The sequence below is a fragment of the Epinephelus lanceolatus genome, chromosome 16, assembly GCF_041903045.1.
Source record: "Epinephelus lanceolatus isolate andai-2023 chromosome 16, ASM4190304v1, whole genome shotgun sequence".
Classification (NCBI taxonomy): domain Eukaryota; kingdom Metazoa; phylum Chordata; class Actinopteri; order Perciformes; family Serranidae; genus Epinephelus; species Epinephelus lanceolatus.
In genome coordinates, this window is record NC_135749.1 from 15,417,736 (window position 1) to 15,445,280 (window position 27,545).

General features: G+C 41.8%; 3 protein-coding genes across 4 annotated transcripts in view; 1 reads left to right on the forward strand and 2 right to left on the reverse strand.

Moving 5' to 3' along the window:
• hoxa3a (homeobox A3a) overlaps window positions 1-21,162 on the reverse strand; it is an 82,131-nt gene extending 60,969 nt beyond the window's left edge. The window contains exon 1 of the mRNA XM_033637840.2: window positions 21,072-21,162. The gene's annotated coding sequence lies outside the window, so the exon portion shown is untranslated. The remainder of the gene's footprint in view (window positions 1-21,071) is intronic.
• Window positions 3,073-5,362, reverse strand: hoxa13a (homeobox A13a). Its single transcript, XM_033637850.2, has 2 exons — window positions 4,632-5,362; window positions 3,073-4,108 (listed from the first exon to the last, which is right to left on the reverse strand). The coding sequence occupies exons 1-2, from the start codon at window positions 5,290-5,292 to the stop codon at window positions 3,861-3,863; spliced, it is 909 nt and encodes a 302-aa protein (XP_033493741.1). The 5' UTR covers window positions 5,293-5,362; the 3' UTR covers window positions 3,073-3,860.
• Window positions 12,955-17,937, forward strand: evx1 (even-skipped homeobox 1). 2 transcript variants are annotated; one of them, XM_078175622.1, is made up of 4 exons: window positions 12,955-13,124; window positions 14,288-15,015; window positions 16,001-16,236; window positions 16,750-17,937. In XM_078175622.1, exons 2-4 carry the CDS (start codon window positions 14,652-14,654, stop codon window positions 17,275-17,277), a joined length of 1,128 nt encoding a protein of 375 aa, XP_078031748.1. In that variant the 5' UTR covers window positions 12,955-13,124; window positions 14,288-14,651; the 3' UTR covers window positions 17,278-17,937. The 2 variants fall into 2 exon arrangements, with proteins under 2 accessions (XP_078031748.1, XP_033493738.1); XM_033637847.2 differs by lacking the exon at window positions 12,955-13,124 and having other exon boundaries at window positions 14,273-15,015.
• Window positions 21,163-27,545: the final 6,383 nt, after the last annotated feature.

The window sequence follows — 27,545 nt, forward strand, 5'->3', positions numbered from 1 at the left end:
TCAGGTTAATTGAACTCTTTCTGAGAACTGAAATTAACTGTAATTCACTATTTTTGCCTTAGTGTGGCGGCAGAACTCAATTTTTGCGCAGCGCACAGCCCTGTGCTTCCTGCCACAGCCAGGATGGGCTGTCCCATCAAAGCTGGCTCCTGTGAGGAGGAGGGATAAGGCGGAGCATTGTGCTGTGAGCTTTGGACTGTCACGTCATGTGTCAGAGCGGAGGCGGGACTTGCGGGCTTGTTTTGGTTCTCAGCAAGCCAATCAAACCGCCGCTGTGCTCCCTCGCAGCCAATGAGCTGCCTTGCCATTCACGTCACTCAAATAAACATCCGCTCTACCGCCTCAGCGCTTCCGCTCTTTTGTGTTTTTGGACTACAGGATGTGCCGAGCAGTCAGACATCACACTTTTTTTTCACCCATCTCTGAGTTTATTGTATAACACGTGCGCGCCCCGCCGCGCCTACGTCAGAGGACGTGGGAGCAGGGCGACGCCACATTCCGTGCTCGCGGACGCGGGCTACTGTGTTTTTCTCAATCAGCCAGCTGGCCATGTGTGGATCATAAACACAAGATATTAGACAACTCACTATTTCATAATACTCTACAATCCAGCCTGTAGTGGAGTGTGTTGTGGAAATAAAGCACAATAAATGTTTGTTTGTTTTTAAAGATTCTGAATATCTTCCTGATTTTACAAAACTGAAACAAGAAAACTATGAATAATAAATTCAGCTCCCATATTAATGAGACTACATTAGAAATGTGCTTTGATTGTTGAATTAAACATCCATTAAGATAAGAAAATGACGTTAAAAATAGATTGTATGTCAAATATTAAAACAAAAATATGCATGGCTACTACTGACAGCCACGTCACTACAACTATAAGGTAGCCTATACTATAATGTGCATAGTAATGACGATGATGATATAAATAATCTTATAATTGAAGGATTTATATAGATGAAGCATTTTAAATTATTTAAGTCTATTTGAGCTGAGAGGACGCTGACAATCAATCTTCTGTATCTTTTAGTGAGTGAAGCCTGTCACGTCTAGGCCTTATATAGCGCAAAGCAAAAACCACACAAATGAAATACATAAATGAAAATTAAAAATAAGATGTACAGTATTTGTAGCCTGTGAGCAATACGCAATTCGCGTTCAATTACTGAGAGAAGCAAAAACAAAACATAAGCTGAATATATAGGCCTTATGCACCCACAGTTTAAGTCTATATGCCGTCAAGAGAAGCCACTTTACGCATGAAGCTGTTCCATTTAACAGAATGTCTTATATCACCAAGTAAATCAGCCTAACAGGTGGGAAAGCCAGCCAGAGGAGCCGCAGCTCAGAATAAGGAGGGATTTGGTTTCATGCCTGACATTTGACTGCCAGTAAGACTGAATCATGTTCATTAATGCAGCCAAAACAAGCATGGTGGGAAGTTGCGTTTTTTGGCTGCAGCTGCGTTACAACTGCACTGAGTCAGTCAAAAAGGAAAATCTTTCAGAACCAGTAGGAAATATTCACAGACGCCACTGAAGGTGCTGTCGACAGTGAACGGTTGCCGTTGCGAGTGAATGGGGCCGGGGCAAAGCTTCTAGTGCACTGATTTTTATTCTTTTATTTTCGCACACCACAAAACTACCAGCGAGGGTCAGAATTATTTTATACTAAAAGCATTTTACCTCATTTTGATACAGCAAGAATATGTCCATATATATTTTTAAGTATATATTTTTAATGAAAACAAAATCCACCAATCACTCAGTAAAATTAATAAATTAAATGCAAATATATATATTTTTTCATCACATTGAGCGAGTGGAATTTTTTGGCTGATTATATTTTGCTTCTTATTCCGGATTGATTAGATAATCACGGAAAGCTTAGAGAAATGGTACAAACTATTTTCAAAGAAATAAAAATATTTCTACTGCATCCTAAAATTTGTTGACATGTAGGTATATATATTTTTGCACACACTTAAATTCCAAAAGCGTAAAAAAAAAAAAAAAGACAAAGAAAGAACGCGGGTGAATCCTTAATAATTCATGTGTATTTGAACAAGATAAATTGACACCAGGCCGCCTGCGAAGTGTTTGCAACCAGTCGCGTAAATGTCGCCAACATTTAGAGATTCAAGCTGACAAATATTTATCTGATCAGAATATAGAAACACATACAACTTTCGACGTCAACGTAAAGTAGCTGCATCTCTGTAAACGCAAACTAATAATGTAATGTAAAAACAAAAATAAAGCAATTTATGAAAATAGTGATTCGTATTTAAAAACTAATCCAGAACTGGATGAATTTTACCTTTAACATTTGTTTATGAATAAAACAAAAATCAGAGAAATAAATATAAATTCAACAAATCGACCTCAAACTGTCCTTCAATATTAAACGTCCTTGCAAACATTTATATATTCAAGCGATTGTTTTCACTGTGCAGTCACAGTGAGGGTGAGTAAATGGGTATATTTTGATTTGTGTTTTATTTATATTATTTATCAAAATAAAGTTGTTTTTTATGCACCTTCCACCTGCGCCTGTGTTTATTACGGCTGACAAAACATTCAGGTAATTATTACAGAATCAAATTAAAAATTAAAATTATTATTACTATTATTGATATTAGTATTCATTTTTAATTATTATTAATTATCATTATTATATTTAAACTCTGTATGGATATTTTGTGATCATTGACAGTCCACTGAGCATATCACAAAGTCGCCGCTAGATGGCGATGTCAGCCTATATTTCAACACACACCAGCCTAGTTTGACTGATTTCTCCTTCTCCCAGAGGCAAACACAACTCTGCTGCACATTGCAAATATTAGACTTTCAAAATAGAAAGTTGAATAAAATATTACGTGATAAAGAGAGCTGCTACAAACGCAGAAAAGTCGCCTCCACTAGTGAAACCATATTTTTCACATGAGGCCTTAAAGGGCATTTAAAAGTGTAGAAGTAATGGGGGATCAGTTGCGTGTCAAACTGTAACCTGGGCTATCAGCACAGTCTGATGCCATGAAAAGGATCCATGTTCAACATAACATAAAATTCAACCAAGTCCATATTTTATTGGGACGGACTTTAACACCGACATACTGGGACTCACACACAAATAACCTGGATATCATGCCGGAATTTACTTTATATACAACCACATGAATACGCACACATTATAAAAAGCTATGATTGATATGAACACATATCCCGAACGATTATCTAAGCATTATAACAAGAATTGCACCATGGATTGGATATGAATGAGAGAGCACGGGTTCATATGATAAGACTAAACTTCATACAAGCTAAGCATGTGAGTAGGGTTTTTTTCTTTAAAAAAAAAAAAAAAGATAGTCAGGAGAGATTAATATTTAACATTCCCAAGGTCCAAATCCGTCACACCGTCACTTCCTGTGAATCTTCGCTTTTTTTTTTATCACTCTCGTTAAAGTTGCAGATAAAGGCGTAGCTCGGTGGCGCACACCTTTCTGAACTGGGGTCAGTTTCCCTGTGTTGAGAGTGAGCACGCCAAAAAATGTTTAAAAAGTCACAAATACTGCAGCTACATATTTTCTCTTTCCCCCCCACTTGACTCCTTTAACAATATTTATCAACAAGTGGCAGGAAATGGAAGGTCCAACATCCAAGGCCTCAGAAATTTTGTTCCGGAAGCTCCATTTGGCAACATACAAATAAATCATTCAGTCAGAAAAGAGTTTTGTTGTTCCAATCCATGAGTCCGTGTGTGTGTCATGTGTGTGTGTGTGTGTGTGTGTGTGTGTGTGTGTGTGTGGGCCTTGTTCATCTTCCACAGATATTGTCCGTAATCAAAAACTAGCTGATGGTTTTCAATTTGTTGACAACTTTCTTCTCCTTTACGCGTCTGTTTTGAAACCATATCGTGACCTGCCTCTCGGACAGGTTGGTCTGGGCAGATATCCTCCTCCTTTTGTCCTTCGTGATAAATTTATTGGCGGCGTACTCGCGCTCGAGTTCCTTCAGTTGCACCTTGGTGTATGGCACGCGCTTCTTTCTTCCACGTCGATAAGAGCCAGACTCTCCTCCTGCGTGGGACACCGCGTCTGATGAAATTAAGAGACAATAGAAGCTGTCATAAGCTGCTTCACAAGAAGTGGTCAGGCTTCACGTTCACTTTAAAAACAATATTTTTGCCTCCAGTAAATAGAAATGTTCTCATAACTGAGCCACAGATTTCAACTGGCTTTCAAAAAAATCAAATATTTTAAAATTTCCTGGCTAGAATTATGTCTTACATCCCTAAATAAACGAGAAAATGAAGCTGCCCACTCCTCATTAATAATTACTTAAAAATACACTTTTATGGACATGAAACTTAAATATTCTCAGCGCGTAATGTTTTTCTCAATTCTTGTGGTAAACTAAACATTTTCCATTCCTTACATTATCTAAGTCATTTTATTATAACTAAATTATCTGTTGTGTGTTTTATTCAGCAGGTTGACACAGCAACTGACATTTAATACACTCCATTCTATGTGCGCACCCTGTTTGCAGTGTAGACACACACAGACATGTCAAACTGCTCTGTTCTGAAAAGGCTGGACCCTGAGGGATGTAGCCTACCTGGTATGGAGGACTTCCACATGTGTCCAGGCTGAGGCTGCTCCTTGGCGCAGTAAACCTGGCCGTTCCAGCCGTTGGCGGCGAGTGTCCATGGTTGGTAGCTCTCCATAGGCAGCAGGGACTCGTGCCTGGCTTCTGACGGCGCGCTGATAGTTGGCACCACAGGAACGTCCAGGTAACTGGGGACAGGTTGGTATGGGCCTGAAGGGTAGGTCGGGTAAAAAGCGAACTCCTTTGCCCGAGAGGTGAAGTCGTCGCCCGAGGCGGACGTGTCCATGTATTTCTCTCCATATGCGGAGGGGGGCTGCGCTCCGCACGACTTTATGCTGCTGTGATGCGACATTCTGCACGGGTAATAGCCGCTACCGAAGTACCCATATGGCAGGGACGCGCTGGAAGAATTCTGGGCTGCAGAGCAAGGGCTGCACTGTTTCACTGGCTCGCCCATACCAGAGGAGGGCACGTCGCTGGACGAGTAAGCCGTGCTGGGTGCCAGGGACGCGGGGTGCGCCATCAGATTCCTACACTGGTTCGCAGCAAAGTTGCCACCAGCAAAACCCTCCATGTTCTTGGTCACTTCATCGGAACCGCCGCTGTTGTCGTACAGGAACATCACCGACGGGTCGACCCAGCGAGGACGGAGGAGCAGTGACGTTGTCATAGCACGGCATCCAACATTGAAGCTTCTGGCTCTTTTTTAAAAAGCACAGAGACTGAGAAAAGGAGATACTGGTTCCCAGAGAGTAATGCCACTCTGACGCGCACAAGAGCGCAGAGGTTGCGCTGTCATTGGCTCAGGCGTTACCACGTGACCAGGCTATGCAAAGAGGACGGTAAACAGCAGCCAGTACAGATAATTAAATGGAGAAAAATGCGGCGAAGTAAGGTGACCGTACCTATAAAGGGATTTAGCTTTCTTTCGTGTGTGCTTCACTTGAGATGGATGCTGTCCTTTTTTTTAAAAAAAAAAGTAAGATACACATAACAGCAGTCTGCTTTTTATTCACATGAGATTATATTTCAGGATTCCAAATTAATTAATTGGACAATAAATTACTTTAAATGTATATTTTCTTATGTGTGGAGCTCAAGCAAGAGTCGATTATTGGAAAGTGGTGAAACATTTTTTTTTTAAAAAAGGGGTAAAAGCAGCTATGACTCAGCCATCTACATATCACGAATATGCATAGCCTCATGGCCTTTACGAACGAACACTGACCAGCCTTTGTCCGCGTCAATACAGGAACTGGGTATTATTACGCAGCCATTTGCCAAAGGAGATTCCAAGTAATACAAATATGATGCTCAGTTATGTGTGTTGCAATGTTGCGCACGACCTACGAGGAATTAAACATTCAGCCGCCCATTGATGCATAGACACACTGTGTAGTGTGTTATACGGGTCCGTTCGTACTCTGTACAGATATGCGCATTCAGTATGGAAGGGAGAACAGCTATAGAGAAGTATGATAGTCGTCATATTTAAAGTGATCTAACTTACGCATGCAAATATCTCTAGAAACATAATCAGACATGTCCCCCTCTCAGTGTCCCCACACCACTATCAGCCCAAAACAAAGAAAATCGGATGTAACTTCATAGTTGTAGATGAATATCCCAGACACGAGACTTCCGACATGTTTACAATATGCAAAGACAGAAAACAGCTCTCCACTTGGCAGTGCTTGCATGTTTTTACATAGGAGGTAGACGCGGCTGGAGGCCAAGGTCAAGTTGAAAGTTGCTGTCTAGCCATCCAGCCTGTCTGGCTATTCAGGCTTTGAAGGGACCGTCTGAGCGCGTGAAAAGAGCGGAAGAAGGGTGAGAATTCCTGTCCCAATGAAAGCTATTGGAGGACATTAACTTTTACTATCATTTTGTTTTCTACCACCGTTTATTCTCACGAACTAGTCTGTGCCCGCTGCACTTGGGTGGTGCGTACTTTTGTATCACAGCATTGGAAATATAAAAGGAATGCTGTTTTTTTTATTAGCAGATCTTTGGGGGTGTTTTTGGCAGATACGTGTGAAAATCATTTTGATCTCTGAAAAGAGGGGACGTGATAGACGTGTCGTGTCGTGTGTGTGTGCGTGTGTGTGTGTGTGTGTCTGGCCTGCTGGTTTGTGTTTACGACCAGTCGCTCTCCGTCTATTCTGTGTTGGAGGAAATGGACCTGGTGGAGCCTTCACTGGATTTGTTAGCAGAGTTTTAAAATCCAGCATGAGCTTTGGCCCAATTGAGAGTAATTGTACTGGTGTGTTATCTGCTATTGGGGGATAAAATCGACTTAAAGAAGAGGCTGCAACTCAAATGCGTAAAACACGGATGCAGATGTTTAGTTTCCCGCCTATATGCGTATAGTGTTTATGTAAATTAGAAAAAAAGCTTCTTTGGTCTCATCTGCTTCCTTTGATATGTCTAAAGCCAAACTCCCACGCAGTAACACCACCGTGACATAACATAAAATCAACTTAAATATATAAAATTAATCTGAATGAAACAGAAATTGAAACAAAAGTCTAATTTTACAACATATCACAAACTACACGATTTGAAAGCCCAGAATTATGAACTGTGAACACTGGTCAGGCGGTTCTGATTTATAAGAGGAATGTTCTCAACCATTGGGGCTTTTGTGTTGTAGGTCTGCAGACACTGGAAATAACAGTGTTGTGAAACTTTGAACAAAAAAAGTGCCGACCAGAGCAAATCATATGCTGAAATTATTTTCTTCAGCAAGAACCAATATTGATAGTTGGTGTGCTTTTGTAGCCACAAAAAAATATTAAAATGCACTTCATGATTTTGTATGTGGGGGAGGTGCATCATGTCTGTTAGATTGGATCTACGTGGGTCTGCTTTATTTTTGATTACATTACACTACATTACATTACATTCAGTCATGTGATGGACGTAATGTGTCAACTTTAATGCAAATAACTGAGAAAATTATTATTATCATTATCTTTAATATCTTGGCCTGTGTTAATTAAAACAATAGCCCTTTAATAAAAGCCTTTTGGGGGTAACAGACAATAAACACAGGCTTACACCGCTTGTTATAGTTAGTTACTATAACAGATGAGTGTTGATGCTGCAAAAAACGCAAGATCCGAAAACACAATAGGCTGCTGTTTGCTTTCAAAATGCAAAATATCTTCCTCCCTACATATATGTGCAATATGTAATGTGTGCTTTCTATTCAAGGTATTAAAGAATTTTAAATGCACAATTTCTCTGTTAACAATTAATCGAATAAAGTGTGATAACAAGCAATATTCCTATTAAAGTAAGTTTGAATATCTGTATTACCTTCGCGCGGAGGAATCCCAGCTAAAATATACGATATGATGCAAACGATGATACAGCCTGGATATGTCTCTGCGTTATCATAAAAGAACGGTTAAGTAATGAAATAATTCAGCAGCAACATGCAGAAGCTACTATGAGTCATGGAGTAAGTAAGTGCACAAGGCTTAGCCTGTTGCATTCTGCCTTGTAGCGCTTCCCTCTTTGCATGCAAAGCAAGCTTCAAAATAAACAAAGTCGCGTTAATCATTAACCGTCCCATACCTTGTCATGTTTGTCAGGTTAGATTTTACATCATCTCTCTGCATGAGCCCCAACATCGGGCTTTTTTGTTTTTTTTTTATATGCTGTAGGTTGTTTCCATTCAGGCATAATTTATGTTGTGTCCATGTTTGGATCATTTTATTCTTTTGAACAACAGTCCTGCAATCACCACAGCCCCGCGCCCTGCCAAGGTGGCCGCCGGCGCGCACATGTGGTCAGTCCAGACATGAGACATCCCAAAGTACAATGGACACACACACATTTTACTGGAGGGGCGCATATATTATCCCGCCAAGTAGACGCACATTTCACAATGGAGTTACGCTTATTGCTCACTTGTACAAACACTTATTCATGTTGATTTGGCACTGGATGCTGCTGAAAATGTTTGGAAGGTAGCACAGATCAGACTGACTGATGCTCAAAATGATATTTTCATGCTGTTTTATACAAGTTCCAAATAAGAGTAGTGAATTTAAACTATTCTTGATTTTGATATGAAACCCTCCCTGATGTATCTGAATGATCCTTGGAGGTTCCTAAGACTCCACTTTGGGACTTGGCAGCACAAGCATTTCTCTGAGGTCATTATCAAGGTTCAACCCCCTGTTTGTACTGGCATCCAAATTACGCAGCGCGGGAGAGAAAGAGTACATTTATTCCACGGCCTCAATGCCTGAAGCCTGGGTAAAGGTCTATATAAAGTTATGCTCAGCTATAAATTTCTGTCGTTAGTAGTATAAATTGTGTTATAAAACGGGCTGCTAAGACGAACTACACGCAGTCAAATTTCAGTCCTGTTGATGACACGTGTTTAAAGTAGACTGCTGTCAAAAAGTTGTCAAAACATAACAACCAATATGTTTTTGTGGTCAGAGCAGTGAACCACAGGGCGGTCACACACTTGACTTTTCCATATTTTCTGGACGGTCGCCTGCGGTGTGATTATGAAGGATTGCGTAAAAATAACAAGAAAAACGGACCCACTTCAGTCTCGGACACACACAGGAAGCCACCTAAAGGTCTATGGTTAACTGGAAAGTTTCACTCCTGAGGTGTTCTTGATGTGTGCGTTTGACTGACACGCTCGTTGCACGTTTCAATTTCTCCAGCAGAAGTCTTAAATGCTGCGTTAACTGCCTGCTAAAGCTATAGAATGTGAGCTGCATGGGAAATCATTTATTGGCATACAGGAATCTCACCAAATATAAAGGTCTCCAGTTTGTTTCATTGAAAAGTTCTACATCTGTTGTATTTTTGGGCACCGGCGTGGATGATGGAAGAGATATGGAGGGGCGAACAGAAGCTACTTTAACTTTCATCTTTCTGGCAGGAGTCTTTGTGCCATTCTGCCCCTTTAAAAATAACCAGAATTACATATTCATATGAACAATAAACATAATTTAAGTACCTGTATTATTTACTCTCTGTAGAAGGGTTACTTTAGGCCTATTGGTATTATTGCTATCATTATTACTATTATCATTATCATCACCATCATGCCGTTGTTTCTTTTGTTGGTAATTACCTTTATCTTCATCAGGATACCACGTGTCTGCCATTTTGGCCTTTTGCTTTGTGCACCCAGCACAGAGGCCGAAACCAAAAAACATATTTCTGACTCCATTTTAAGTAGCATTGTGCACCACAAAGAAAAGATGTAAATAAGGTACATTAAATACTGTAGAAACGTCGTGTAGTAACACACGATTTCATGCGTAAAATAAGACAATGCACTGGGGCTGAACACGCACACCTGTTAAATTTCAGAGTATTGGTTGTTGCCTTAATTTAAAAAAAAAAAAAAAATACACATGCACATACAGTGAACTCAAAGCGCCGCTTACATGTTTATAAAGATGCTGGGTTGAGATTAATTTAGCTCTCTTTGTGATATTTTGGAGAAGCAGTCAAAAGAAAAACGAAAATAGTCGCAGAAGTTAATTAGCAGCTCTCGAATCAATCACCAGCAAATTGAAATGAAAAAGGCAGATCAGTGTAAACAGTGTAACTGGAAATGTATGTAATTATTTTAAAACTGGCTGTCGAAGATTATTAAGGCAGAATAAAACAAGAAATCTATTAGATTTTGCGTGTTTTATTTTGTTTAATTACTTATAAATAAAAAAAGATTATCCACTTTTTGGAAAGGTATCTCATCCTTTTCAAAAATTATTTATTAATATGTGATGTATGTTTTGTGATCGGTAATTTTGACAAATATGTTGTGTACTAAATTTCGGCTCCACTCAGATTCATTAATTTATAATGTAGCTGATAACAGCCCACGCAATGCCGTGCTCAAATGCAAACTCATCCAAAAATACCGTTTTCACGTTAGTTATCTTTATTTCCAGTGTGTGCGCATTAGTCAACTGATCCGTGGCAAATAATATAACTTATAGGTCGATATATGATTCAGAAACAATGACTTCTGTACTCCTTTTTGGGGCTGTCTGTAACACACTGTAAATCACAATCAAACCGGTTGGATGCCAGTCTGAATGCTACACTGCACCAACAAATCAGCATCTGAACTGCACTCATCGCAAAACGCATAAAATGTGAGGATAGTTCAAGAATTACGCACAGAAATGTCCGTATCTACCTCTGGCCAAACGTCCATTACCACCATAGAAAATACTTAAAACAACCTGAAAAACATTGGGGCACACATAGATGACAGCAGCACTCTCTAAAAATAAAAACCCATTTGCAAGCAGACAGACTTGTAAATATCGCCTTTCTCAAAGATGCCAGGGACCCACCGACCAGTCTGAAGAATTACACGCACTCTTGTGAAACGTCAGGGCTTTGCACCTGGTGTGTTGCCTTGCTACTGCTGAATTGGTGGTAAGCCATGCCCCATGATGTTTTCCCCTTTTAATGGGGTAACACAGGCCTGATCTTAGTGGCTTGCTAAGCCTTACTTGTAATAGCGTCGGGGTTTGCAGGGATGGAGCAGGGAAGAGCGATAAAATCGGGTCTTACAGCGCAAGAGATTTCCAGCTGTATAGTCATCAGGACATGTTTCGCTCCAAGGTCAGCGAGTTAACTCTCTCGTAGCTGCGTCATCCTGTTTCAAGGCCAAGTTGAAGCAACGGAGACGGGAGGGGCCACGATAATGAAGGAGAGGTTATTTTCTTCCAGGTTCTTACTCTTTGTGTGAAACGCGGTGCACCTCAGCCAGCTGCACAATGCACATCCACCAAACCCATTCATGCGCGATTCTTTCACACGCTGAAACACTTTTTGTGCTAAAAGCAAATATTCTGGCAGCTCTGCACTGCCAGGGCCATGGATTGGATTACATGCGTACTGCGCAGGCTCCATGGTCAAGTTCAAGTTGGGCTGGCTAGTAAAACTGAGGGGCGCATTCTGCAGTGTCTGCCGCGGGGGGCGCTCCCCCTCTTTGATCTCCCCCCTACAAAACTAGACACTGAAGCAGAGCCGTGACTGCAGTCCAGTTTTCCTGCACTTCTGCCACCAAGAATGTGCAGGATTTAAAGATAAAGGATGTATTGACTGGTCATTTCTACATGTAAAAGCGGGTGAAAAAAAAAAGATTCCACAATCAGCAAACTCTCCAAACCCATCTGCTGTCCTTCACTATCTAAAACACACACAATATAAGTGACACTACTGTAAACCCACAAGGTCATTCATCTGTTGCGCAAAACCCTTTCTGAGTGTTATCTCCGGATGATCACAAGATCCCATCTGCCCTGGCCACAAACCATTGCATAATCCCCGGTAAGCAGCAAAACAATGGGACCTTTGCCATCTTTGGACACTACACTAAAAGACTGTAGTGAGCCATCTTTATTATTTTAACAGCAGACGTAAACAGCGTCTAACAACAGCTGAAATTTTGAGTCTAATGTGCCCGTGCAGCCTCGGATGTGATCGGTTTAAATAGCCTGTGCATTTTTAAAATACACACAACAATGAATACACAGAAGATATTGATATGAAAGAAATGCACAAGCTCAGTTCATGTAGACGCGATTTTCACAGATGTACATCAGCAGGTCCATAAATTATAGGAACCAACTTCCTCAATCTGAATGTGGTGACTTCTGCCGCTGTGCCATAAATTTCGTGATGAACAAATTCAATTAGCCTTTCCTTTTCGGATTCAAAAGGATATTTATGGTTCTGTGAAGTCCCTTCAGTAGGCTACATTTCCAATAGTCTGTGGTCATTCATGAACAATTTGCAGACTGATCTTTAACTACTGTATAACAGATAACACTTTTGGTTCTGTCTCCAAAAGTAATACTCGCTCTATAGTTATTTAAACACAAGGAAAGTTTACGTCACTAAAACTGATTAATTAATTACAATATATGTAACAAGTACCAAATTGAAGTGATGTGTTGGAAAACTTGATTGAGTTATGGTTTCCATATGCAGACTCACGTTAGTTTTTTTCTAATTCTCAAAAGCAGCAATATGAGATCGTCAGAGAGTGAAGGGAAGAGAGAAAGAGAGGTTTACTTTTTTCCTTTGCTGGCCAGATGAAAGAGTCGGGGGAAAAAAAGCCAAAGGAATTTCCCTCAACTCCTCAGCTGGCGCGCTGGGGGAGGGGGCGGCCGCCGCTGGGGTCCCTTCCCTAATTCGGACAGGCGAGGGCGCACAAGGACAGCGGAGGCTGCAGCAGCTCCACAGTCTGCCTCCCTCTCCTCTCTTTGAGACCACATGACCGCACCTCTCTACACAACAGCATGGCCGTCTGACTACAGCACCATGTCCTACAGCTGCTGATGACAAATCTGATCTGAACTCGGGGAGAAAGCTGTTTCTAGAGGTTCTGATGTGATGCCTTTTTTTTCTTATCACAACCTGAAACGTTCCCAAAGATTAAATATCTGAGGACAGAGTGACCTGACAATGTTTTATTACAATGCATATGTTAAGGTAAGTAACCAGGTTCACTACTTTGAAATATAAACGCGTAAAAAGGACAGTGATCGTATAAGAGCTGCTCCCAAATACACATTGGATTTGTATATTTTCTAATATTTCCCCCCGGCAGTAGTGATGATGCATTTAACATCTAGAGTCGCTTGAACATTTGGCATAGTCAGCTGGTGCTCATATTTTTGGGTATAGGCTGCAAGTGGAGCAAAGGCAGAGTGAGCTTGACCACAGCCTGAAGAGGCATTAACATCAGAAAACATTCAGTGGACACTCTGTGCATTGCACCCTTCAGTTTAATATCAAGCATAGATTTGATGCAATTGTTAAATCCACATGAGGCCAGGGAGAGAGTGTGTTCCCTTAAGACACAGCGAGTTAATATGTGGTTAAGTTCATCATCTCCACCGCAGACCCTTAAGGTCATACAAGCCCCAAACAATTAATCTACCTTTCTCATTGTTTAGTGAATATTTACTGAAAGACTATAAATACTACAAGAATCATCCCTCAATGCTTTTTGTTAAGCACTGTCACTGCAGCACACCATGGTGTTGTATTGTTTTTCATTTCTTACAAATTGAATATTAATTTAAATCATATCTCATGCATAGATTTATATACATGATAATATTAGGCTACAAGACTTCTTAAAGAGGCACAAATAGTGTTGAAATATCTATCGGGATTGTTTCGTCAATGCTGTTGACTTTTAAGACTTCATGTCAAATGGCCTCTTATCTAAACTGACCGCAAGACTTGACCTTTGAGGGCTTTACTTGACTCCACTTAAGGTGGAGATGAGAGAGGCATTAAGACAGAGGGAATGGGGAGAAGGGAGGGGAGGGTGAGGGCGCATTACATGCAAGGAAATAATTTTTTTTATTATTGATAAACATTACATTTTATTATTAGAATATGATGCAACTCTGCACTGCAGTAAGTGCAGTCATGTAGGATTACATGTATTTTAAGTTCATATAAAATTGTGAACTGAAAATTTTACTTTATTTTTTTTCTCATATTTTGTTAGCTCTAATAATAATAATAATAACAACAACATTTTTGTTTTAACTCCATGACTGTGGCGATACACAGGGAGAATGATAGAGACTGTTTTTGATAGCTGCTTTTTGTGCCCTCTCTGACACCCCCCATCTCAGTCTCAACGCTGCCACTGCTCCGTCTGTTTACCCATATCCAATCAATGCGTGTCGTCATCAGGGGGGGGACCATCATGACGACTGGCCTATTAAGAATGACAGCTCTGGAGAAAGAGAGAGAGAGGGTAAATGGTGATCCCTCCCAGCGCTCCCTCTGCGCACTCTGGAGCGCTCTTCTCTCAGGGTCAGACCGGATTGCATCCCTTCTTTTCCAGAAGCCTCTCCTTCTCCTTAGGACTCAACCCCCCCACCCACCTCCACCATCACTACACACACACACACCCCTCCAACCTGAAAATCATCGCCTTGGTTTTGACGGCTTGCACTCTCCCGCGAAGTCGAGGTTTTTTAAGTCGTGCTTGTGATGGAAAGCAGAGAGGAGATGGTGATGCTGGCGGAGGGAGGTCAGCTTGCCAAGAGCGGCTCTAATTTGTCGGGAGGCATCGGGAGCCCCGTGCGAGATCCGCAGGGGAAGCCGGGCCACAGGAGCTGTCTGAGCCCCGGCGCTGCGCCTTACTCCCGGGACAGAGCGGAAGTGGGGATGGAGGAGAGCGCACGGAGGAATATGTGCGCCGATATGAGGCCAGTTGGCACGTCCTCCTCTGGAGAGAGACACCGGAGTGATCATCCCCACAAAGACGGCAGCAGCTCAGACACCGAGTCGGACTTCTACGAGGAAATTGATGTCAGCTGCACGCCTGAAAGCATGGACTACCCAACAGCTAAAGGTAGGCTGGGAGCTGCATGTCACTGCGGGTTTCCTATGACTGCATGCTTGTGCTAAGGAAGCAGATTGAATACCAGCGTGGATTATGCCAATCATAAATGTCAGTAAACACGAGCGTTCAAAAAACATGCATTTATGTCATCTAAAAAAATGTACAAGGGATCGAAATTTTAAATGTGACATGAATGAAACACACCGAAGCCTCAATAACAGCAGAAGAGAACCGCAGTCGGTGCTGCACAGCTGTTCTGTCAAGTGACCAGTGTGGCTGGAAACACGCTGAGGTGACACCCATAATTTAACCAGGCATTTTCCCCTGTGAGTTTGACAATGAGTCAGTCGCACAAAAGCAAATCAGCCTATATGTGTATTTACTGCACGAGGAAGAATGCAAGATTTTTATGCAAACCACAAGCAAAAACCGTGAAAGGAAGGCCACTAACAGAGGGATGTGTGGGGTGTCTATCTGGCATCTTCTAAAGACTGCTGCAAATTGTTACATCCTATACCAGAATTACATAAACAAATACTGATATTAATATAAATACATGAATAATTTGTAGTTGCTGTTTACCCAAAACTAAAAGGATGGAAAGGAGACAGACGAATGACAACAATACAACCTGATTATTCATATTTTTTCTTCACTAAAATTATGGTTCAACATTTCAATATACCCAAGGGAATAATATGAGTAATAAAAATATTAGCAAGTTGCTGTTAAGACTCCACAAAATGAAAACCCGAGCTACCTGAGCTGTATGTCAGGCAGGCCCTTAGTAAAAAGGGAAATATCGTGCAGTTAAAATAACTGAATTAGCCAACTATAGCGACCTCTTAGGGCAAATAAAGTTTATTAAATATGAAACGAATTTAATAAATAAAATGTTTCAATGTGTTTTTTGTTCCATTTAAATTATTCTGCTAAATGTGTTTTAAACTGTATGCTAATTATATCTGATTAATTATTCTGCATACTGATTCAGGTCGAAATGGGGATTCTCCGGGACACCCGAGTGAGACTGGTGCTGACCCGGCTAACATTGTCCCGGGTCCAGGATCCCTGTCCTATGCAGCGGATCAGATACGCCGGTACCGGACAGCGTTCACCCGGGAGCAAATCGCACGGCTGGAGAAGGAGTTTTACCGGGAAAACTACGTGTCCAGGCCGCGGAGATGCGAATTGGCGGCCGCCTTAAATCTACCTGAAACCACAATTAAGGTGAGATTTGTCTTGATGGAGCAGAGCTGATTCAGGCCTCTGGCTGTGCACACAGGCTTGTGTTTGTAAAGCTTGGAGTGCTGCAAAACTGTTTTGAGTTTTATCAATCGTTATTTCATATCTATGCAGAAAATATAGCAACATAGTCACATAAAGTGAGCCAAAGACCAAGAGGCGCTCATAACCAAATGTTAAGAAGAGCCTATAACCTGCAAACTAAGCGTACTGGAAGCAAGGGCCTTGATTTTTTAAGAATAATTTCATTATTTTATTTTATTTTTTTCAACTGGCACCATGACAAATACAAAATATAGCTGCTTTGTTTCCTGTAAATTCCCATATACTCCCCAAGATTAAATTACATTAAAGCAAAACTTGCATTTACCCAAATTCTAGTTCGTGCGTAAAAGCGGAACCGCTGTTCGAGCTCCATGTCTGCTTTTGTTATTGTTGTTTGTCTTTGGCTCATTGGGGGTTGTGGTTAATATTTGACTCGGTGTGTCTCTGTCTCAGGTGTGGTTTCAGAATCGCAGGATGAAAGACAAGCGCCAGCGTCTGGCCATGACGTGGCCTCACCCTGCCGACCCGGCCTTCTACACCTACATGATGAGCCACGCGGCAGCCACGGGGAACCTGCCCTACCCATTCCCATCGCACCTGCCGCTACCTTACTACTCTCACCTGGGTGTTGGAGCTGGCTCGGCTCCGGCCGCCACCCCTTTCTCCAACCCCCTGCGCTCCCTCGATAGTTTCCGGATGCTGTCTCACCCCTACCAGAGGCCGGAGCTCCTGTGCGCCTTCAGACACCCCTCCCTGTACCCGGGTCCGACCCACGGCCTCGGTCCCGGAGGAAGCCCCTGCTCCTGCCTGGCCTGTCACTCAAGTCAATCCAACGGTATCTCAACCAGGCCCTCCGGCTCGGACTTCGCTTGCTCACCAACGAGCAGGACTGACGCTTTTGTCACTTTCACGCCTTCAGTGCTCAGCAAATCCTCATCTGTGACTCTAGACCAGAGGGAAGAAGTGCCTCTGACTAGATAAAACCAAACCAGCTGTTCTTCTATATAAGCCTTTACCATAAGCTTTTTAACCTAACATATTATATGATCAGGAGTGAAACAGCATGAAGAGGTAGCCTGTGAGCAGCCAGCTTAAACTTGGGGCAAGATAATTAGCCAGATCTTCAGCTATGTGACGCACAAGGGATGTCCCATTACTGAAAACTAATAATCCCATTGCAGAGCCAGGACAGTGGGCTGAAATATGACGGCATGGACACAAAACCAGATTTGATTTGTAGAAGATTAATTTGGTGTATGAGAGAGTAGGGGTCCAGAGAAACGTTTAAATCCGCGTGATGGATGGCGTAGAGGTTTTTATCATTACTTGTCCTGTCTTTACACATCCAAATCGACCTACATGTATTGTTAGTTACGCGAGAATGATGCTTTCCATCTCTCTTTTTAACAAGGGGATTTGTTAACAGACTTCGGCCGTCTCATTATAAAGCAGTTCTCCGCGCCGGGGCCCTCCGCGGCGGCCCAGGCCGAAATGTGCAGATGCTGGTGAAATTAGTAAGTGATGTATATGTACGACCCGGTGAATTTTGAGTGTTGAATTAATGATAATATCAGGAAGGGATCGTTACTGCCAAAAGGTAACAAGGCGCCGGGGGAACGGATTACTACAGCCCGAGCGGTTTGACGAGGGGAGGGAGGGGTGGGGGGAGAGAAGAAGGACCCAGAAGAGGATGGAGAGAGACAGAGGGAGGACAATCAACATGAAAAAAATAAATAAATAAAAATGAACCTTTTTTTAAGGCCATCAAACACTCTGTTCTCTCCCTTAACTGTAAAAGAGCCGGTTCTTTTTTTCCTCTGATAAAAATGTGATTAATATATTCCTATAGGCCTCTTTTTAAATATCTTTCTTGCCTTGCACTGCTACAGTGGCGCCAGTTTAGTGGCATTTTGTCGAGAAAGCGGACTAACAAGTGACTGATATGTTTTTGTTTGCTTTTTTTTTTTAGTTTTGTTTTTTTTGACTGGGTTGTCCTAAACGTCTAATTTGCAATAAACACTGTCAAAGAATCAATGGAGCAATGGAGTGTTTGTCTTCTAGACACCTATGATTTATTTAAACAGCAAAGAGCCCTGAGAAAATGAGATTAAAAAGAGTCTCACTTAATGTCACTTTAATCCAAGATTCAGACAAGCTTTCCTCCCTTCAGGTCATTCTATTTCGTTTGCAGGCTGTTAAGGATTTTCTATACTCACAATTATTCTACCACCCTCCCCCTCCAATAATAACACTAATTTTGTTCTCAAGTGGTCGGTGTCAAAACACCGGAGTGTGCCCCCATATCTCCTGATGGGACCGCTAGATTGACCGTGACAGTTAAGTGGTCCCCGGGCTCCGTTAAAGCCACTCATATTTTCTCTCCGACCACTTAATAGACACGCCAGAATTAGTTGTCTGAAGATATTGGAAATGCAAAGAGATCGATGATTCGGAGAGGCCCGCCACCAATCAGCGGGATCTTAATTGGCCGCGTTTGACCGGTGGCTGCGCAAATTAAAAGAGTTTTCTGAGCGTAATAGGATTGGCGAGGTGCTGTGGCCCGCAGAGAGGCACACAAATCACATTTTAAAAGGGGTTTCTTTGCGGCGTAGATGGGAGAGATCAGAAGTTATTGCAGTAATGCACAGAGAAATGGCTGGCATTTAGCCTGGGCCTTAAAGTCCACCTGGCAAAAATATTGGCCAAATGCGTAATTGTAGGTATAATCTAACGAGCGAGGTTGCATTTTTCCAAAACTATACATTTTCTTAGATGAAATACTATCATACAGCCTTTAAACTAACGAATATTTGCGAATCACATTAATATTTAGATGCTATCTCCTCTATGAATATGAATCCTGCAGCCCAAAATGGAAAACCAGAAAATGTCTTCCAAAGTCAGTAGATATTTATCCTCCTCTGATGCTTTCTGAGGTAAAAGGTTCATCCTAATCAGACAGCACTGCACCCACACGCACCGCACCGATGCGCCCTCCCTCTCCCCCCTCTCCCTCCCGCACACGCGTTTGATTGATGGCCTTATTAACTGGAGTTCTTGTAAGTGTGACCGAGCTGATTAAAATGCATATGTTTGGAATAATACACCGTTTAAGCCGCCCGGGTCGGGGCGAAACCACAAGGCAGATTTATGTAAACTATCAGCCGGTGTCTTTAAGCCTGATAGGGACACGGGTCATGCAGGAAAACAGCTTTGGTTTGTGCATAATAAAACCGTACCATAAAATAAAGATGAACGGATCGGGCTAGCTGAATATTCAAAAGGCGCAGGCTCTCCAAACTTCTGGTTTCATAGCGGGTTATTTTTAAAGCTTTTGGAGCTGATTTTCATTTGGTTACACAGGAGCAGCAGCACTATACGATCATCTTCTAAACCCGCGTCACACTGTGCCAGAATGACACATTAAAGTGAGGCAAATTACAACCACATTTACCCAGCCACGCATATGGATCTCCATCTCTGCTCGCTGCATAAACTATACGGCTGAATCCTCAGCGGCCTAATCCAGTATCAACATGCCATTTAATCGTTGAAAGATTGCGTGTGACTGAGCTTCAAGATATGATGGGCTCATAGATTGCGCACATAACACCAATTACATCAGCCGTATAAGATCCTATTAGTGAGAATGGGCTCAGGGCTCCCCAGCTCCCACAACTAGCACAAAGCATTTTGATAGGGGCGGTGCAGTGCAGCTGTCCACTGACAGCAAATTCAAAAAAAAAAACACCAAATGGATCTGTGGCTGCCGCTACCGCTGTTTAAATTGGATTACATCCTAATTTACAGGCCCTTGTCGTAACGCAAGGGGCTGGCGGAGGCGTGGACGGACCAATCACACAGTAATGATGATGAATGGGAGATTAATGCGCATACAAGCAAGACAATTTAAGCCTTCATCTGTTTAAATAGGCTTCCAATATCATTTGGAAACGGGGGTCACGTTAAATCAATCGGGGGACACGTGAAAGTCGTTTTCGGCGGCGTCTTTATCAACCTTATTTACGGTGCACCGGAGACAGCTATATGCAGCTGGAAAATGGGCCGGCTGCTACGTGCTTATGTGACATAAAAGAGCAACAAAAACAGAGCAGAATGGACTCGGGATATAAAAAGATGCTCTTATTTAGTTCAAGTCGAGTCGAGCCGAGCCGAAGATGTCTCTCTGGGTTTTTGCGCACATTCATGCCAAAACCTACCTTTTGGATTGAACAACAACATCTTTAATCCAAATATACTTAAAATGTTGGGTTTTTATTTAGATGTTCTGTATAACGTGACTTTAAGCGAGGGCAGGATTTAAAGAGTTGCACATTCAAAACTGTGCATATTTTGGCAAATTTGGTTTGTGGTGAGGTTCATTTACAGTGGGGTATTTAATCATTCATTCTATGTCACCAAACTTTACGCAGAGCGGATACACAAGACCTAAACACACCATAGTCGAAATGCGTCTTTTGCTCCACAATTATCTTTCCTATCTGCACAAATTAATTACCACAGTTCATTGACAACCCAAAATTGTTAAGATCCTTCGTAGATATCCACTTGTGCAAATCTAATAAGCTATATGGGAAGAGACACTTTATTTTGAAAGCCTACACCAAACATTTCACGCGCCAAAACAGTATTTTGGCGGCCAGGTGAGCCATCATGTCTCCCACAGGTGGGATTTTACCTCATTTGGCTGTACTGATGTAAAGAAAGGAAACAGGAAGGGAAAGGAAGATAATAAAGTTAAGTTATATGCTTACACATGCGGTTGGTGTCGGATTGACAGTGGCGGCGTCTACTATGCATCTGAAATGTTCCAACTGTGACACTTTCACTGTCCAGCATGACAAGGAAGCAGATTCAAACAGAATGAAGAAACTAGCTGCTTTTTATAGATCCGCGCTGCAGGTAAGACGTTGGAAAATACCATGTGTGTGGGACATGCGCACCGGAAGAATCAATATTTACAAAACAAGTCAACACCAAATGTGCACATTTTACATTCAAATAAATGTTTCCACAAGCGGACATTATATCCGTGATGCAGTGACACACATTAACCGATGTAATGGCAGAAATTGTTGCTGTCTCTGCACAGTGCTCCCCTCCTCATTAATGTGGTCTGCTCCGGGAGCTTTTAAGCAGGTGTGTGTCCCTTTAAAAAGATTTTGTCCCTACACCTTGCTGCTGGAGCACGGAAGAGGTGAACATGTACGATCATCACTGTTTTTTAAGTGGGGGAAAAGTTACTTTACATTAAGTTATGAAATAGCACTCACCATCTGCAGCCTCCCAAACAATAAATTCAATTAAAAGATCAATTAATCCTTTGTGCAAAAAATAAGCAAAGTTTGGCGATTTAATCAATAACAGATCTAAGGTAACAGAGCCAACTGTCTCCATTTTATAGATCAATATCGTGCTAAAATGTCAAGATTTCTGACTTTTTACGATGCTGTGACAAATATCTTGTTTCTTTTGAATGTGGAAACATTTGAGCCTGACTGTCACATTTAGATTTTGCATTGAGCAGGCAAGCGATGATGATGAAAATTTCACGTCACAATTGCCTTGCCAAAATAATTGTGATTAACAATATTAATCGATAATCATCTAAATATATTTAAACTCTTAAAATGGCACTAAAAATACTGGAATCACTGTAACTTATTTTTGTTACGACACATTTTTTATTGCATTACAGAAAGGACATCCCTCTTTTTTTGGTGAGCATAATTTTTCATGAAAAACAATTTTCTTTTTTTTTTATTTATCAAAATGTTTAGGGTGGATGTGCAGCCTGTTTTTGCAGACTCTTTTATTGTTGGTTGCCCAGTTGACTCTTTGCTACTGGACACGATATTAATTATTATCCAGATAATGGAAATTCACTCCAATCAACTTATTGTGAGTGGGGTTTTTTCGCGATGTGCACTGCTGCTGACATGCAATCATTTGTCTGCACTAACGAGAAATATGATTATTCTGAGACGTGGCATTTTTCTCTTACAACCATTTGGTCACAGTTTATCAAATGAACGCTAGCACACAGTCTTGGATTTTCACTAAAAATTGTATAATGGTCTTTGTGCCTATTAATGTGACACATTCCTAACACTTACTGTTTCTAATTCAGGATAAGGTTGAACACTGGTTTAAATTGTAACGATGCACCTTGACCTCACACTAATTATTTAAAAAGAGCTGAGAGAGATTTAAGCTCCTCAGTCTCCTTTTATTCTCACTCTGCTCCTGGGCAGAATTAGAGCTTGCAGTGGCAGATCCCAAACTGTTGTCTTGTGTTAACAACTGAACAAAGATGTCATTGTTCTCTAGGGCACTAAAGTGATAATGATTACAGGAAAATATTCCTTTATAATGCTCAGAAGCATCAGAGTTACAAAGATTTGTGTAGATAAGTAACACAAAATTGTGACCAGTTTGATTATTCATTGATTATATTGAAATTAAAGGGCACAGAGAAGGTTGGTTCCAGTGTCACCTCTTGTAAAACAGCTGTTGGGATGATAGGCGGTGAACCAGAACCAGTCTCCTGAGAGAACCTAGTGTTGATCCCTCCTCGTTTTGGTCCTCTTTGCCATCATTAGTTCTTAGACTTAGAGCCATTTGAGACTGGGAAACAGGGATACAAGGATTATTGATTTTAAAAAACACACAAGGATCAGACATATTTTGCTGCAACAGAGAGAGAAAGAGATTTTAAAATATAATTTTTTGGTTCATTGCTGATGTTGGGGAACACAAGAGGGTGTTAATCTGTCTGTAGGATGGCAAAGATTTCGTGTGATCTTGTTCTCAGACAAAGGGGTTATTACAGGCCCAGTCCAGGTTATTGTAATTTTCCAAAACACTGGGAAACCAGAACTGGTTTTGGATTACACATGGCATCATAGAGGAGAATCCAGATCTCAGGTTCTGGTTCTAAGAAAAGAATCATGGCAACGTACAGCAGCAAAGAGCATGCAGGTGTTCAGCATCATGCTCTATGCATTATGACCCCTCAAGCAAAATGTTGATTTACAGACTGGGTGTGTAAGCCAGCAGTTTTTATGTTGTTTTTTCCCCTAGTTTTCATAAATTATTCGTCTTCATATTTCACTTTGCAGGCACCCTGCAAAATGACCCCAATCTCAGTTAGGTGCAGAAAAGAATTTTGCTTTCTCCAGGTGGAAACATTTCCTCTGCCGTGATTGATGGAGGAGGGAATGGCAAGAACATTGACACTGATGTTGTTTGTTATCCTGATCATTCACAGTGGCACAGTGTCCTCATTTCTGGACATAAGAGCACACAATTACCAATTACCAAACATTGAGTTTTTGGTATTTTGTCTTTTACTGGCCAGACTATAATCAGGAAGCAGAAGGACAGAGAGTGACAGCATGCAGCAAAGGTTTCATACAACAGCAAATTCTAATTTTATTCTCTATTAATGAGTGATAGTAATGAGGACAGCAGCTGCACCTCAACCTAACATCCTAATGTCATGTCACTTGCTGCCTTTGTTTGGACTTCATTTCTAGCACTTGTGATGTATTCCTTTTATGATGGCCCCCCCTCTAGGGAAACTCAGTGTACCAAAGTAACCTGAGGATCAGCAGCTCTTATTCCTCTCTGATTTGACTGCTTGTTTAAATCATTTTGATAATCAGTTTTTAGCAATTGTCAATCATAAATTGTAGTATTCTGTAGAGATGTTGCGATACCAATTTTTCCTGACTGATACCGATTCCAATGCCTCAACTCGCAGATACCGAGTATCCATCTGATATGATTGCATTAAAGAAAAAATCAACTGCTGTATATTACTAACCCTGTATGGATGTGAAATGATTGCTATCATTTTTGTACAGTGTGGTTAGGGTTAAACCCTGAATACGAAAAAAAAAATGATGACTAATGGTGGGCCTTTCCAGTGTAAAATATTGTCAAATTACTGGCACTTTGTTAACAGCAGACGATACACTTTTGACTAGAAATGAGTGCTCCTTCAGTGCTCAGTTGCTAGCGAACACTTGCTGTGTAGGTTACTGTTTTAGAGTGGCGAAGAAGAATTTTTTTGTCGAGGAAAACTGTCATTTTAGCCCTGTGTGAAACATCTTTCGAGTTCATCCACAGATAACGTGGTACAGGAGCAGTGCATTGACTCCTGTACTTGCCGATGCCCAATGCCGATGTTGTTCCGATATCGGTATCGAAACAACTCTAGTGTTCTGAGAAAATCATGTAATTAAGATAATGCATGAGTGGTCTTTATTGAAACAAACACCTTTGTATTTTAAGTGCATGATAAATTGTTTGATACACTGTTGGGCAAGAGCAGAATTGGTTCAATGGCCAAGGTAAGAGGACAGGGAAGGCAGGAAATGCAGTTTTCCTTTAACTTACTCGATGATGATGATGCTCTCCTGACATGAGGCAAGTGTACACTGCACTCTAATTAACACTTACACTGTAGCTTAATCAAATTATATTTGTTTAATAGATTCTTTTGTGCAAAGCAATTTAATCCATTTGACTTAGCTGACAATGTTAATTTCCTAATTACAGTGCAGCTTGTCTGAACTGCGTAGCTCTACATTCTTATAAATCCATATGGAACCTCCTGTCAGACTTACAGTCCTCACAGGGCCCCACTCCAGTTCACTAACTGTAGTAGAAATCCGCTCACTGCAGCTCAGTGCAGCTCAGTGCAGCAAAAGTTAAAGTTCTCTCACCAGCAAGTGTGAAAGAATGACTGCAGATAGTAAAGGCATCAGGACATGTGAGTGTTTCTGTGTGTACATGCCCACAGGGCCACCAACGTGGAGAAAAGTCTCCAAGTGTCATTACTTTGGGTTGAAAATCCAATATATGACATGCTGCTACATTGTGAGTTCTCGTGCATGAGCTTGTGCATTATTATGTATGTTGTCCGCACCACCACACAGAGAAAAACCACAGGCTCAGTTTAGTAATACAGGAGAGGCTCCTTTGCTCCTCTGATGTACAATAGTCACTTAAAGTCCAAGTAATGGCCACATAATGGCCAAGTGTCACTTTATTGATAGTGCTGGGAGGATCTCAGCCACTAAGGCCTCCCAAAAGTCTTACTCAGCGTTGTGATGATGATCAACTTATTAAATTTCATTTGATTGTTCAGCTGCTTTCCCCATGAGATCTTTTTTTGTTTTGTGGAACGGCTCACATAGCACACCACATTGCGCGATATTGTTTAAAATGATTTAATAAGCACTTTGTTTTACGACAGAGTGTTATTATTTTATGACCCTCGCGGCAGCCAATGGCTTTGCAGATCAGTCCAATTCTCTCCACACCTCATTTTATTTTACTGCACGCTGGCCGCTTTACTGCTCGGCAACGGCGGTGGCTGAAGGCGACAGGAAAAGTTGTGCCCCTTCTTTCCCAGAGAATCATCAAACAGACTCCAGAGTATAAGAAAAAGCCCGTTCCCACAGTCACACTGAACTTGCATCACTCAAACTGCAGCATGTCGTCTTTTACAGTGGGAATGGCTTGAAGTTGAGGCTTATCTGACGTCTTCTGCTATGATCAGCTCAGAGGTTTGATGGTAATCTGACGTCTGTGTGGGCCATTGGTGGTGTGGGTGCACAGTCGAAGTGTGCCTGCTTGTTGGTGTGTGTGCCCGTGATAGAGCACCTCATTGCTGCAGTGATGTATCCTCATTATGCCCACGTCCCATGACCGTCACACCCAGCCCACTGGTCCTCTCCAGGGGGACTGAGGTGTCTGGGCTTCCCCTTCTCTCCGCTCTTCCATCTCCCAACCCCCTGTCCTTCTGACTCCAACCCCCCCATCCCCCACCAGGCTGAAGTGCTGAGTCGTCCTGCTGACCTCCAGCTGCTGCTGACCAATGGCTGCGGTTTGGTGATGTTACCAAACATGAAAAGCTCACATTTCAAAAGTACGTGCAGCTGAACTGAAGGTCACGTTTAGTGACCTCATAAAGATGTGGACAGGATAAACGGGGATGGACGTATGTCGCTTAGGTGAGGTTGGAGCTTTACAAAAGTTCGCAACTAGGTGCCAGCACGTTACAAGCAGGAATCCAAAAGATACAGCGCAGAGGAAATGCAAATACAGCGAGGGGAAACCACAAATGAGACTGAATCTGGAGTTGGCTTTTTCTTCCACCTTTGCCTGCGAGTGTCTTTACAAGCCCTTACTATATGGAAGCCAGTCCTAGATGCTATCATGGTGTAAGCTAACGTTAGCAGCTCAGTCCTGTTCTTTATTGTGTTTGGGGAATACAGTGTGAAAATGCTAACAAGAAGGGTTTTTTTCCTTATTATACTTAAGAGTAAAGCTTAATTTATGCTTGATGCATCCGCGATGGTCACAAGTGTTGCACACCATCAGACACACCCCTTCGCAGAGGTCTTGTGCAGTGGGTTTTCGCCTGTCCGTGCCAAAGATGTATAAAGAGAACTGGATATAGCGTTTGTGGCAGGGCCCCATTCATTCCTATGAAATTTTCTCAGTGGTGCATTGTGGCCCAAAAAACGATTGACTTCCCAGCCATAAAGTTACCCAGATCTTCTGCATCGTTGGGCCAACAGAGCAAGCGCATTACAGACTTTCACCAGCAGAGCAGCTAATTCCTGGTTTAGCCCTCTGCTAACTTGAATGGGTATATTAATCTTGCAGCTCAGCTAGACTTAAAAACTGTTATCAAAGCAAGTGGATGAATTTCCAATAGTGAAACAAGTCAGCAGACACAGATGTGTCTTTCACAATGTAAGTCTATGGGACAAAAAAGTCTTTTTCAACCCAGTGGCATCACAGGACAGACCTGGATGTTTGGCCGCTATGAAAATAAAGCTTGGAGCACTTCCTGAGGACACAAACGCAAATGGACAGAGAAAATGGAGAACCATGCTGTAGATGTGAGTTTTTGATGCACTGCCCCCTACAGTTTGGGACAATATCAGTTTGCCCTGAGAAGAAACTCACATGAAGTATAAAAGATCCAAGCATTTCCTCCTCCTACGTCTGCGTCTGCTCATGTCTCTTCCATCTTCCATGCAGAAAATATAACTGAGGCTTAAGTAGCTCTGCACTGCAATACAAGAAAGTACTGTTTGTTTCCATGCCTTCCACACATATTAGCGACTGGTGAGTATATCGACTTTTCATCTGCAAACTGTCAAGCATGATTTGCATGTAGCTATCAAGTGCATCATTAAGACCTT